The 15577-nt window shown below is 45.4% G+C and overlaps 1 protein-coding gene across 1 annotated transcript in view; it reads left to right on the top strand.

The window, feature by feature from the left end:
- Nucleotides 1–1116: 1116 nt before the first annotated feature.
- The window catches only part of INSR (insulin receptor), a 115975-nt gene continuing 101514 nt past the window's right edge, over nt 1117–15577 (top strand). The window contains exon 1 of the mRNA XM_072110402.1: nt 1117–2064. Coding sequence (XP_071966503.1) covers nt 1938–2064 — 127 coding nt within the window. The 5' untranslated portion in view covers nt 1117–1937. The remainder of the gene's footprint in view (nt 2065–15577) is intronic.

Raw genomic sequence — 15577 nt, 5'->3', positions numbered from 1 at the left:
GGCATCAACAAGGCATTTCCGCCCACAGAACTGCCGCTCACTGGATGTTTTTTCTTTTTCGGACCATTCTCTGTAAACCCTAGAGATGGTTGTGTGTGAAAATCCCAGTAGATCAGCAGTTTCTGAAATACTCAGACTAGCCCTTCTGGCACCAACAACCATGCCACGTTCAAAGGCACTCAAATCACCTTTCTTCCCCATACTGATGCTCGGTTTGAACTGCAGGAGATTGTCTTGACCATGTCTACATGCCTAAATGCACTGAGTTGCCGCCATGTGATTGGCTGATTAGAAATTAAGCGTTAACGAGCAGTTGGACAGGTGTACCTAATAAAGTGGCCGGTGAGTGTATATTAACCTATCTATACAGTCATTTCATACACAGATGAGATTTCAACACTCTCAGACAACCAGCTGCAATTAAACTGCTATGTGTGAATACTCCTTTAGGTCGTGTTCACACGTCCGCTAGCGTCGCGTTCATAACTGGACACTAGCGCTTGGGGAGTGGGTCTCGGGCCGATCGTATATGCATTTCTCTGGAAACGCATATGCGATCGGCCCGAGCCCCGCCCCCCCGTGCGCTAGCATCGCGTTATGAGCATGGCGCTAGCGGAACGCGTGAATGTTCCCTTAGGGTACATTCACATGGAACAGCGCAGGGCAGCTGCATTAACGCTGCAAAATAAAGGACATTTTCTATATTTCCCCATGTGCGGTCACCCTGTGTGCTCACCACAAGGTGACTGGACGCCACAGACGTCAATGGGGACGGCTAAGGCCCCATATCGTTCCCCATTACGTTTGTGTGAATAAGGCTTTTTTTTTTCTTGTTTGTTTACTAAAAAATGAAAAACAGATATGGGTACATATAAGAATAAAGCAATAGCATCTTTATCATGTATGTTCTATTTTATTGTATGTATGAGTTTTTTTGTTTTACCTCTGGCGTGTGTGAAGGAATTTTGGCACACTTTGGGATAAGCATTAGATGGCTGGTTCTTGAGGTAAAGCCCTATTTACTGGGGAAAGGACAGGAGCCATTCCAGTCAGAGCGGCTCCGCACCACACGTTACCACAGCTTTTCCTCCTCTCCCAGCTGACTAACAGCTCTTGTTTACTGGTTGGATATTGGTTAGAAAGAGGGGGGACACGAGAGACTTTGCAAGAACTAGTAATACATGTCTAGATTTTTATACAATTTTCTCGGCAACAGCGCATTTTTCTCATGTTTTGCCCGATTCTAGGGTGAGTGGAGGACACAAAGGAGCGGAGTCTGGAGGATTTGGACACAGCGTGCTGACTGGGAACTTCCTATTTCTCTCCTCACGGCAGAAGACATTTTAAGCGACCAAGTCTTTGAGGATCATGCACTGGGCCCAAGCTAAGAATTCACACATGCAGCCCCCGCATTGTTGATTTTGTGGGGAGCCCCTGTGTCTTTACCCATACCATCTGCTAATTTGGTCTAGAAGAATTGTAATAATAAAAAAAAATCTACGTTGGATTTTCCTGCTCCAGGAAGTAAATTTTTCTTCTATATTCAGGATCTGTTTTTGGATTTTTGAAAAAAAAAAGGTCGGTTTTTTAAAATTTCCTGTGTTCTTCGGGAAGGAAATAAAGAAAAAACGGGACTAATCCTCAGAGGGAGAGAAGCCTTTATAAGCCGAGATCTCGGCTTTCCACGTAAACAAATCGGGTCCTTCCAATTACTAGAGGGTGAAAGATCCCCCATACGTGCTGAGGAGCTTCTGCTACTCATCTGCTGCTCTTGCCCCCGATCCATCATGCTGCTACAATCCGTGAGCTGTAAAAATCACATTATAAAGTAGTGAAGAGGATACCTTTGGATTCGGGGGTCTATAGTGGTCGCTGGAAAGCAAGACAAGAGTGTGCTGGGATCCCTCAGTGTGCTGTACACAAGGAGAAGGCTTGGTATGGGACAAGATGTAATGGGGGGTGTGGGGCACCCCAATAATAACCCCACACGCAGACCCAGCTGGTCTCCTCTCCTGGCAGTGTTCACATTCATTCTGATTTTGTGCAGTCAGACCAATGGAAAAAGTGAGTATGATGTGATGTTTGTTTTTTTTTTTTTTTTTATAATGAAGTATATATGTAAGTTATTACATAAATAGCCTCATGTCTATGAAACCTGTGTAGCTGGTTGAGGCTGCGTTCACACTTGGCGTTTACATTGCGTTTTGAAATGAAACACAACAGCTGTGGAGGGGATATTTGCTATTACATTGTTGCTAATGTTAACACAATGTTAACGTATGTGTTAAAATCACATCCACATTTGTTTTTTTAACATGCTGGTGTTAACACTTTGGGCCAAATCTATTAAACTAGCTTTGCCCGCTTAAAAACGGACTAAAAATGCCATGTGTGGCATTGCGCTCCATGTGCTCAGCATGTGCAGGGTGCACCAGTATTCAATATATAGGAGCACCCTGCACGTTAGTCACTATTGATAAATCTGGCCCATTGTGTTAACATTGCATTTTGTAAACACATGTTTACAGGAATGTAATCAAGCAAATCTAATCTTGCCTCTTGTAGTACATTTCAAAACTCAATGCAAATGCCACATGTGACTGCAACTTGTACATTTATCATACATGTTTGTGGTAGCGGTTTCATGTGGCATTTCTGCGTTCGGACCTAACAAGTCCCCTCAGGCAGTATCCTTGCATATAGCGCCTCACTATTGTATTGGCCACAGGAGGTGTTGTTGCCGAAATTGAGGTTTTGAATTAGGCAGGTGGCACTGTGCCTCATTGCTAGCTTGGTTGAGATGGTAAACAGCGGGGGAGGGGTCAGGGTCTACTACTGGGGACACTGCCTCTTCCTAGCCGATATGTGCCCTACTTAGACTCCATTCGGACATACGCATCTCCTTCCGCCCACTCAAATGTTTGCTCCACAGTCCGTGTTAATGATTAGGTTTCACTATGGCTGACAATGGGCACCAGGCACTGATAGGTAATCTGTGGAAAGTTTTGTCCCTGACAATAATGTGTCAGTGCTCTGCTACTGTTGTACAGGTGAGCAAAGTAGCTGCCATATGGGCCGTGGGCCAGTCTGCCATACAAGTGTGTGACGTCAACCTGCCCAAATTATCAGTTACAGATTTACCTGATGCCAGTGTTCTGAGAATTATTTTCCACAGATGACTTATGATATACAAACCATATAGGTAGTGCATATGGCCAGTTATACACCCAGGTATTAGGAGAAAGGGGAAACCATCACTTATGTTTCTGTGAGTGATGCTTCCCACCTTCCTCTCAGTATTTGGTAACATCATAATTGTCTTCCATTGGTAAATCCCTTCACGGCTTTGTGCACACTGCCTGGGCCCATATTATATCTGCTTAGGTTATGTACATTGGCTCCATAAGTGATGATGTCTTCTGGAGGTACTTCAGTCACACATGGATGGTTTTATTTTACTCCAGTGATACACAGAATGTACCTTTTCCTAATCAGACCATTATTGCTTATGACATAGGTTCAAAATAAATTCTTATTTCTACAACTATTCTTGTTGACATGTTCATTGTATGGGAAAGCTGGAAAAAAATTCCAAATGTGGTAGAATTGCCAAAGAAACACAGATGCACCATATCCTTACTGGCTTTTTATTTTCTCTTTACATCTTTTCCTATGCGGTCCAAATAATACGTCACCTTTTAGCCCCTTCTACACTTGTGTTTTTCACGCGCATGTTCTGCACATGCTTTTGATGCGCAGAACCTGCAATTGCACCCTGACCCATTGTAACCAATAGGCTTTTTCAGACTTGCATTCTTTTTCACGCATACACGCGCGTTTAAATCTCAGCATGCTCTACTTTTGCAAGGCACACGCGTGAAAAACGCACCATACAAGTCTATGGAGACTCATCAAAAACGCATTGCACTCTGAGACACTTGCAAGTGCAATGCCTTTTTCATGCATCAATTGCCATAGAAAAGATAGAGCTCAGTCCTGAGTTCTTTTCATATTATAATTAGAAGCCCGTAACGCAGAGACAAGATGTCCGGCGCTTGCTAATTCCAGCGCGACCCACTGTTTAGAAACCGAATTGCATGTCCAATCAAGCAATCTAAGAAGTATAGACGCCTGATGGTACAATCTAAGATCGGGGAGGCCCGCCCCCCCCCCCCATTGACTTTGGTCTGATTAGGGTCTTCCAGGCTATCCTAGGTCGCTTGGAACCCCAAACGAACCGCAGCATAGCGGATCGCAAGGTGCGGAAAAAGCCTGTGGGGGGCAGGATCAGAACACCCTGAAAAATGTACAAGAAACGAGGGAGCATGTCCATTTTCAAAACGTTGATTCTACTGAACCACGAGAGACCAGTTGGGTTGTGACCCCCAAGTATCTGAGAGAGGCCTGCTGCCACTGAAAGGGAAAGTTGTCCTTAATGTGATCCACCTCCGAAGGTGGTAGGGATATATTGAGGACTTCAGATTTAGAGAAGTTGATTTTAAATTGCCATAGAAAAGATAGAGCTCAGTCCTGAGTTCTTTTCATGCATATTATTTGCGTGTGAAAAATGCATTGAAAACGCGTATGAAAAACTGAGACACTGAACAAACTCTGACTGAAAACTGATTGAACGCTGATGCAAATTATCCGTTTTTCACTGACCAAACCCTGATTGCACCCTGATCAGACTCTGACATGATCTGCAACGCAAGTGTAGAAGGGGCCTTATTCATTTGGTTGGTACGATCAGAGTGATACCAAATTTATATAAGTTTAATTATGTTTTAATACCGAAAAAATAAACCTTTTGTGAAAAAGAAATTCTTAGTTTTGCCTTATTCTGACAGCAATAATATTTTCATACCATGGTGTACAGAGCTTTGAAGGTGTCATTGATACCTTATTTGGGACTATATGGCCTTCTGAACACTTTTTATTAAAATTTTTATGTGTTACAAAATGGCAAACAAGTGGCCACTTAGTCACTATTATCCGTTAAGGGGTTCACCGTCGGGAATAATCGTCTTTATATTATGATAGGTTGGACATTTTGGGATACAGCGATACCTAACATGTTCTAGGGAAAGGGTGGGAGGGGGAGTGATTGAAAAAAAAAAAATGAATATATATTTATATATATATATATATATATATATATATATATATATTCAACTTTTTATTTTAGACCTCCCACCAGATTAATTTAACCCTAAAATGTCTGATCACTTATACAAACAAATATAATTATATTGCAGTATATTGTGAATATACTGCTTCTGTATTAGAGTTTATGCAGGCTCCCAGTTGTCATGGCAACAATTCGGCGCCCTCTGATGACACCACAAAGGCCGCTGATCGGCAGTCCAAGATGGAGGTGCCCAGCAGAAGCACCGTTTGGTGACAGCAGCAACAGGTTAGTTACCATCGGATGTCAGCTGTTAGCCCTTTTCTGTACAACGCATATAGTCTTACAACAATAACAAACTGGTTAAACTACAAATACTCACCTCCACCTCTTTTGTTGATGTTGATCCCGGCAGTGTGCTTCTCTAAGCTTAACATGCCGGGATCACCTAAAAAAGCATATTATAATTAGAAGCCCGTAACGCAGAGACAAGATGTCCGGCGCTTGCTAATTCCAGCGCGACCCACTGTTTAGAAACCGAATTGCATGTCCAATCAAGCAATCTAAGAAGTATAGACGCCTGATGGTACAATCTAAGATCGGGGAGGCCCGCCCCCCCCCATTGACTTTGGTCTGATTAGGGTCTTCCAGGCTATCCTAGGTCGCTAGCGGATCGCAAGGTGCGGAAAAAGCCTGTGGGGGGCAGGATCAGAACACCCTGAAAAATGTACAAGAAACGAGGGAGCATGTCCATTTTCAAAACGTTGATTCTACTGAACCACGAGAGACCAGTTGGGTTGTGACCCCCAAGTATCTGAGAGAGGCCTGCTGCCACTGAAAGGGAAAGTTGTCCTTAATGTGATCCACCTCCGAAGGTGGTAGGGATATATTGAGGACTTCAGATTTAGAGAAGTTGATTTTAAAGCCGCTGGCCGCACTATATTTCTTAAATTCTTGGATAAGTGACGGGAAAGAAATCCTAGGCTGGGGAACATATAACAGCAGATCGTCCGCATATAAAGCAGCCTTACAGTGTCTGGAGCCCATTGAGATCCCATGAATATTGGGATTTTTCCGTATGGCAGTAGCCAAATGTTCCCTCACTATTACGTATAGTAAGGGTGAGAGCGGGCACCCCTGCCTGGTACCATTTTTCATAGGGAAGGACAAGGAGAGATTCCCATTAATCCTCACCTGGGCGGTGGGACCGGAATACAGAGCCCTTATCTTTCCCAAGAACCTTGGTCCCAATCCAATCTGTCTAAGTGCTGCCTCCATGAAACCCCAATGGACCCGATCGAAGGCCTTCTCTGCATCTATAGATAATAAGCAGGAGGGGATGGGCCTTTCCTGTGCGTGAGACATCAAGAGAATGGTTTTATTTAAGTTGTCTCGGGCCTCATGACCAGGAATAAAACCAACCTGATCGGTGTGCACCACTGTTGAGACATGGGGGGCCAGCCTCTCTGCCAGAAGTTCTCTGAATTGTCTAAAGAAGGCCGGGGTAAACCCATCGGGTCCAGGGCTTTTGCCCGCTGGTGTGTCCTTAATCACAGCAGAAACCTCTGTTGCGTCAATTTCCTGTTCCAGAGAGTCAATGACCTCTGTGGGCAGGGCTGGCAGGCCTGTCTCCGATACATAAGAGTCAATTTGAGCAGCTCAGGAGGGGAGCAAAGCCGGCTCCTCCGTGCCCCTAATATCATACAAAGAGGTATAATAGGATGCAAAGCCGTCGCATATCTCGTCTGGGTAGAATACTTCCGTGCCCTTGGGGCCTTTGTTTTTTGGAATGTAGAAGGATTGGGCGCTGGGGTGCAACAACCGCGACAATGGTCTGCCGCATTTATCCGCATGGTCATACAAGTAACTCTGCTGGACCAAAAGTACTTACAACACAGGGTGCGGTTTCAGAGACCTCAGGGATTCCCTGGCCCCAGACAACTCGGCTAAGTCAGCTACTGTTAAAGAAGATCTGTGGCACAGTTCCAGAGTCTGGATCTGCGCAGTTAGGGCAAACGATTCAGGCGCTGTTTTCAGACTTAAGGCGAGTGCCATGGTGGACAAAGATATCTCGCAACCTCCTCTTGAGTTGCTCCCACTGTAGTGGAAAATGTGCCGTCCACAGGTAGTAGAGGCTATAGTAGAGGCTATACATTCCCTAATTTCCGCCGCGCAGATAGAGTCCCTGAATAATTTGTCGTTCAGTTTCTATCTCCAAGAATATTCCCAATTGATGCCGTGGGTTCCCATTTAAGGGCATTGTGGCTTAGGAGAAAGAAGTCTACCCTGCTATAAGATCCGTGCGCCGGGGAAAAATAGGAAAAGTCCCGGTCCTGGGGATGTAGGATCCGCCAGATGTCAACCAACTGCAGAGAATGTAGGTCCCTCCGAAGACTACAAATTTGATTGAGCGGGATACCGCTCCGTCCCCCAGATGTGTCAGCTGATGGGTCTAAGGGAAAGTTGAAGTCGCCCCCCACTATTAAATGTCCCTCCATAAAGTCATCGAGTGTACCCAGCAATGCCCTGCAAGCAGGAATCGGGCTGTTGTTAGGGAGGTACCAGGTCGCGAGAGTGAGCACCTGCCCGAAGGCCCTTACCTTCGTGAAGACATACCTGCCTTCCTCATCTACCCTTGTCCCTAGGACCTCCAGTGGCAATGACTTGTTGAAGGCAATCAACACACCCTTTGATTTGGACGCGGGAGTAATAACGGTCTTGAATGGTCGGCACATTGGAGGATTTAAAATGTCTCCTGCAAGAAAAGAATATTAATTCTCTGTGCATATCATACAAGATTGACTCCTCTTCTGTGGGACGTTCAACCATCTAACGTTAAGGGACGCAAGTCGCAGGGCATCCATGGTGATTTTGCAGCCTCTGACTTCTCGCGGCCTAGTGAGGAAATGACAAATAAGATCGGTCCTGCCGGGTACAACAAAAAAGGAATCGGGTAGACGGATAGAGGGGGATGGACAAGTAGAAAACTAAGAATCAACAAACGCACACAAAAAAGTTGGGAGTCAACAGTTACAATACTGTAGACAGACCAGCTGGCCACGGATTCCCCAGTGGGTAGTGTACTAACTGCGGAAGGCTCCCCCTCCCCCCACCATGTAACCACATATTACACAATAAATCTGAAACTTAACGATATGTCAGATCCAGTATTAAGAGAAGAAAGGGAAAAAAGAGAGCAAAAAAAAAAAAGGGGTAAGACAGCCATAGGGCTCCGGCATATCTGCGGACCCCAAGGATCCCAGTGGTGACGTGAACTATTGTCAGCAATATCCATCTCTGGGCTGACCCCTTCAGGGGCCTCTTTGGCACTTCAAGCGAAGTCCCATGGCTGCATCTGGGTGGCTATAAATTATTCCGGTGGCCATGGCCCTGGATCACGGCCCGTTCAAGCTCCTCCCAGGCCTTGCCGAGTCGGGAGACCTGGCCACTCCAGGATGTCAGGAGCTGGGATATTCATTGCTGCCGCCACTGTGGGAACCTCCCCCGGGTGTCTGATAACAAATCTGCGCTTGGCCTGCCGAATCTGGAGGCGAAACGGTAATCCCCAGAAGTAGAGAATATTTTGCTGTTGTAACTCCTCTAGAAAGGGCTTCAGTGCCCTACGTTTTAGCAGGGTCAGTCTTGATAAATCAGGCAAAAGCTGTATACGGGATCTTTGAAACATGATATCCCCTGCCGATCTTGCCTTGGACATTATCTCCTCCTTCAGTTGGTAACGGTGTACCCTGCATATAACATCTCTCGGCTGTTCAGATGAGGTGGGTTTGGGTTGTAGTGAACGATGGGCCCTGTCCAGTTCCACCGGTGTATCCGCTGGTACTTCCAATATGGAGTTGAACAGCTGACGAAGGGTGTTATGGAACGCAGGGGTCTCTACCGATTCAGGTAGGCCCCGGACTCTGATATTATTGCGCCTCTCGCTGTTCTGGGCATCATCCAATTGGTCAGCTAAGAGTTCAATCTGGAAGGAGTGGGAAGCGAGCGTTGCGGTTTGTGCCCCAAGACGAGCACTAGGATCATGCTGGGTAACTTCGTGTCTCGAGCTGCTGAACTTCCTCCCATACTGCGTGTAATTCAGCGGTGTAAGACTGTTCCAACCTGGCTATATAGCTTTCCATATCATCCCTAGTGGGGATGGTGCGAAGGTGGGAGCTCAGGGCCCGTAATTCAGCCAAACCGCCAAATTCTTGCAACAGCAGAACTCGTTGAGACTCAGAAGCTCCTTCTTGTGAGGCTATATTAGATGCAGTATGGCCAGTAGGAGTATTGGCATAGTATGATCTGTCCTGAGAAAGGTGATGGGCAGACGGCATGGGGGAAGGACTCGGGGTATGAGCCACGGGGGTTGTCGGCCATTCTTCCCCTGTATCCGGCCACAAAATTGGTGAGTGGAGCGCAGCCGGCATAGTTTCCCCTTCTCTCCCTTGTTGTATCTCCACCTCCTCAGCCCATGAGGAACTGGTGACGCAGGGGTGGTGATGGTGGGGGGGTCCACATATGGTGACATAGTGGGGTCAGGGACCTCCCGTTGGGCCTCCACTGGCCCAGGGGCGTGTCTTGAGGGGCTTATGGCTGCACCGGGCCTGAGTGGCTGACGCTGGGGATCCCCAGACTGTGGACCCCTAGATGGGACATATGAGGCCGCGTGCAGCTGAGCCTGCACTTGTATGATGTGTGCGCTGCTCTGCCGTCAGCTGCGGGCCTATCAGTACCTTGTGGCGTACAGCCGTCCTCCATCTTGGCCGCATGGTGCTGTGAGAGTTCGTCCGAACCAGCGGGCCTCTCCTCGGCCTTGCTCCTCTCTGCCTCCGGTTGCTGTTGAACGGTGGCCGGTCTGTCCGCCCCTCCTTTGCTGCTGCTGCCATCTTGGCCACGTGGTCCGGAATGAACGGAGCCTGTTCATCCCCTCCGAGCTCCGACTCTTCAGCTCCGGAGGGCTGCGGGGAGGGAGCTCATCTTTCCTCCTGGCTCGGGAGACTCTTGCGGCTCCGGCCGCCAGGTGACATCAATAGCCGCAGCCGCGGGACGGAAGGCAGCAGCCGCCGCTATGTCTGTGAGATACCGGGTGATTCCGCGGGCCGAGGCTCGGCTTGCAGGTATTGCCGGGGTTCTTGTGCCCCCCTTTCTCTTTGCTCCCATCTGGAAGAGGTTTGGGACTGGATTTGAGGGAGATTCGCAGTGCTTTGGTGGGGTTCAGACGGGAGAGGATCTAATGTGCGTCCATCTCCGTCCGCAGCCAAGCCACACCCCCAGTTTCTATTTATGCCATTTTTTAAAAAAAAATTATGTTAGGGAAAGTATGTTTTTAATAGATCCAACCTCTTACCAAATAAGTATCCTGGGCACTGCAGTCGGCGTTATCCTTGAGGGGGCCGTCCGACACACCCCATCCACGCCCCTGTCAGCAGGGACCTGTAAGAATAGCCGGCAGCAGCGTGTATATTGCGCAATTTCTGCTGGCTCTGTCGGCTGGCCCCCTCATGAATACGGCCAACTGCAGCGCCAGAATACGAGGATCCGACCTCTTATTTGGTAAGAGGTCGGATCTATTAAAATATACTTTCCCAACGTAATTTTTTTTAAAAAATGGCTTAAATATTAACTGGCTGGGGAGAAGATTATGGGTGATTTTTGACAGCAAACCTGATTTTTGTCAGCAAAGGGCAAAAATTAGGGTGCAAATACAGTCTATAGATGTGTAAACTTACACTTCATGTGTAAATAAATGGGTCTTTCAGTACAATAAATGGGATAAATAAGGCAGAATTATTAGTTGACAGTGATCTTTAAATACAGCATCCTTCCATTTATTTAGACTTAAAACTCCATCTATCTGACTGTATTACAGCTCTGTAAAATATTTTACAATCTGGTGTCCTGAACAGGATCATATCTTATCAAAACAAAACTGGAAACCTTATCCTTTGGTTGGTATGGGAAAAGCTTTCTTGCTTTGTCCGGAAGGGATCCGAGACCCTCATCAATGGTAGGAACACTCTGCAACACTCTGCTGTTCGTTGTCACTTCACTTTTAATGATAACAATAATATTTACCCTATATACTTGAGTATAAGCCAGGCCCCTAATTTTGTATAAGCCTAGGTTGGGAAACGCGTTGGTCACAGCCTCTCCTAGCAATGAAATGCCCTGCAGCCAGCCTGAGCCCCCCAGTGATGAAATGCCCTGCATTTACTCCCACTCCCCACCGATGAAATGCCCTGCTGCGCCTGGGTGTGTGTGTGTATATATAAGTATATAAACTGCTATACTCGCCTTCCGGCTCCTCTTCCTTCAGTTCTTTATCTGTAACAAAGTAGGCAGAGACTCGTGTATGCACTTTGCCCGCCAGCGAACACTATGACGCAGCGTCATATTGTGCACAGGCAGGTAGAGCGCATGGACATATCTCTGCCTGCATTGTTACATAAGAAGAGCTGAAGGAAGAGGAGCCGCGGAAGTTGCTGGAAGAGTATGGAACTTTAATTTTTTGTTTTTATACACTCGTGTATAAGCCTAGGTGTTTTTCCGCATGTGTTTTTTTTTTTTTTTTTTTGTGCTGAAAAGCTGCTTATACACGAGTATATATGGCATTATTAAAATCATGTAGTACAAATTTGCCCTGGTGTAAATGATAATATTTTTAGATTTACAAATGCATGGGGCTGCCATGTTTATACATAAAGGGGCTTATTTACTAAGGTCCGCGCGTGCACTTTTGTCGGATTTCCCGACGTTTTCAGCTTGGGTATTTAACAGGGGTCTGTGCTGGCATTGTGTCGCATGCAATCGGATTTTGGCACAGTTTCATCCGTTAGAAATTGGAGGGGGGTGGTGGTGCTGTCGGATGATCCAACTGATTCGGACAGAGCGCGGGATTTAATTTCCAAATTGTGTCGCAAGACAATGCACTTACATGCACCAGGAAGGATAAGGTGAACTCCAGCGGACCTGTGCGGGGAAGCGATACATGCAGGATATCGGGCACACAATCTTTCTGAATTGTGGCATAGTACATTATCACCAGACAATGCACTTTCGGGGAACTTCGTTGGATAGGTAAGTAAATGTGCCCCAAAGTGTGTATGTGCCTTTTCATGACTCCTTTTGGCAGGATAACAATAGACAAAAAAATATATTATTTATTGAAATAAAAACATGCTGCTTAACCATTTTATTACAAAAAAATTAAATCCTGGACCTCAATGTGTCCACTGAATCCACCGTAAAATCGAATTTGTGAAAGAAAAAAATTAAATGTTCATTGCCTAGGGAAAATGCTAGTTTTCTAAATACCAATACTAAAGAAAATGCTCATTGCCTAGGGGACGATAATATATAAAATGCTTGTTACCCAGGGGACAATACAATTTATGCTGCTTTTCTTTGGGAACAATAATATATGAAAGCTTGTTGACAATACAATTTATACTGCTCATTGCTTAGGAGAAATGCTTGTTCATTAGGAGTAATGCTTGTTAGCTAGATGACAGTACTATATAAAATGCTTGTTTGGGGGAAATGCTAATTGCCTAGGGGTCAATACTATCTAAAATGCTCATTGCCTATGAGATATTATAGTCGTGTGGGTATACCGTATATACTTGAGTATAAGCCGACCCGAGGCACCTAATTTTAACACAAAAAACTAGGGACCTATTGAGTCCAGTATAAGCCGAAGGGTGGGAAATGCATTGGCCACATGCTAGTAAATAGACAGCCCCTGCCCTCCAATATAAAGCCAGTATATAGCCAACAGCCCCCTGCCCCCAGTATATAGTCAGCAGCCCCCTTGTATGTAGCCATCCAGTACCTGCCCCTCAGTATATAGCCAGTGCATGCCCCCCAGTACGAGCCAGTATCATCAAACATAGAACAAATATCCGAATAGATGGATAGGTAGAGGTAGCCCTCACAATTGTACAATAACAACAAAAAAAGACCCAGAGAGACTGAACATCAAAAGAAGGACAATTTTCAAAATCCAAGATAAAAATATTATTTATTTTATTGAAAAAATAACTATAAAATACATCACTTTAAAGACCACAAAGATATGCAAATTGTCAAGGATGTATGCAAGAGTAAACGGGGTACTACCAAAAAGTGCCACTAGATGTCAGTAGTATATAGCCAGTGCCTACCCCCCCTCCCCGTATAGAGCCACCAGCCCCATGCCCAGCCTAAAAAACCCCCAAAACTCTGTACTCACTCTTCCGCAGGTCCTCTTCTTATCTTCATCTTCGACTCCGTTTACAGGTCCCTGTGCGGTCCTGACACGCACACACCATGACATAAGCTGCTTGCTGACCTCCATAGTGTGTGCCCATGGCAGCGCGGACTCTGATGTCGGCAAGCGTCTGACGTCGTGGTGTGTTCGACGGGGGAGCCGAAGCTGAATACAGAAGAGGACCTGCGGGGGCATCGGAAAGGTACAGAGTTTTTTTTCCTTCTATTGACTGGAGTATAAGCTGAGTAAGGGTTTTTCTGCACATTTTTTGTGCTGAAAAACTTGGCTTATACTCGAGTATATACGGCATATTAGTCAGTGATCACATCTACTCCCCACCTTCCAAAATCTATAACTTTTTTTTATTATTCCATGTACAGAGCTGTGTTATGGCTTCTTTTCTGCGTAACAAATTACACTTCAAAATGGTAGCATTTAATATTCCATGCCGTGTACCGGTAAGCGGGGAAAAAAATGCCAAATGCAGTGAAATTGGTGAAAAACCGCATTCGCTCCGTATTCTTGTGGGTTTGGATTTTACAGATTTCACTGTACACCCCAAATGACATGTCTACTTTATTCTTTGGGTCGGTACGATTACGGGGATACCAAATTTGTATAGGTTTTAAAATGTTTTCATACATTTACAAAAATTAAAACCTCCTGTACAAAATGTTTCTGGGGGATTTTGCAGCGCTAAAAACTTTTTTTATACTAATAACTTTGCTTATACTGGTATACAGCGCTTTGGGAGGTGTCGTTTTTTGCGACTTTTGATGACGTTTACAATTTTATCATCTTTAGGACTGTACAACCTTTTGATCACTTTTTATAGAATTTTGTTATGTTTTTCAAAATGTTCCTTTTTTCGACTTTCCATTTTTGGGCGCTTTTTACTGTTACAGGGTTAAACGCAGTGAAAATCGGTTATTACATTTTGATAAGGTATTTTTGGACGCGCCGATACCTAATGTGTTTATGATTTTTACTGTTTATTTATATTTATATCAGTTCTAGGGAAAGGGGGTGATATGAATTTAAAAAAATTAAATTAAAAAAAAACTTTTATTTTTTTATGCCTCCCTAAGGTGCTTTAACCCTAGGTTGTCTGATCGATCCTACCATATACTGTCATACAACACTATGGCGGTATATGGGGATTTTCCTCCTCATTCATTACATTGTAATGAAAGGGTTAACACGAAGCAGCCTCGGGTCTTCAGAAGACCCCAGGCTGTCGTGGCGACAGAATGTAGCTCCCCGATGATGTCACAGGGAGCGACGAACCATCTTGGGCGCCAAGATGGTGGCGCCCATGTGCTGCCATCCTTTTGAAGCCCCAGACGGCGATCTGCGGGAGAACACCCGCGATCGGTGCCGGCACTGATCACGGGTGTTACCGGTAAGCCTTTGCTGCAATATGCAGCAAAGACTTACCGGCCCGTGAGCCCTCTCCATGCACCCACACCCAGCATGTGACGTAGTATTGCGTCACATGTCGGTAAGGGGTTAAAGATAAAAGGAAAATTTGGTGAAAAATTAGGAATTTTCTGATCTCTAAATGTTCTGCTCATCATAAAGTTAGTCTAACTGCCCAAATTGTGCCTGAATATAAAGAACGTTTAAAATCAACTTTTATTAGTTATATTAAAAATGGGCCTAATATATCCCAATAAACTTAAATCAAAATTCAGGCTCTCGTGCACACTATCCGGGACGATTATGATGGTTGTATTTTATCGTTCCAATTTTGAATGCCGTGCACGAGATTAAGTCAAGTAAGGTCAGTGCGTGAATTAGACATTGGAAGTTCAAGCTCAGCTTACAAATGACCACAGCACTTCACACACGCACAGCCTTAGCCTTATATTATCTGCTGAACAGCAATCAGACTGTATCGGTAATACATGAGCCTAACTTCCCTGGCTGACACGTTTCTACATGGACCCCTATCAGCCCATGCGTCGTCAGAGGCTATTGGAGACTGTCATTTAGGCTTAAACAATACGGGTTGACATGGATTATTTGTTGCGTTCATAAATCCACGTCTAACATGCCGGCGCTGTGGCGGGCGTAAACGCCGCGCACGGACTGCCGGTTCTTTTAAAGATTCGGCCCCTCCCCATCAGGGCGGTGCTGCCAGGCTCCCCACCAATCCCCAGACGTCAACAAAACATGATGTGTACTGGAGACTCGCTACTCTG

Source organism: Engystomops pustulosus, chromosome 1, assembly GCF_040894005.1.
Source record: "Engystomops pustulosus chromosome 1, aEngPut4.maternal, whole genome shotgun sequence".
In the NCBI taxonomy this organism is placed as follows: Eukaryota; Metazoa; Chordata; class Amphibia; order Anura; family Leptodactylidae; genus Engystomops; species Engystomops pustulosus.
Note: the sequence above shows the minus strand (reverse complement) of the source record. Positions and strands in the feature narration are given on the sequence as shown.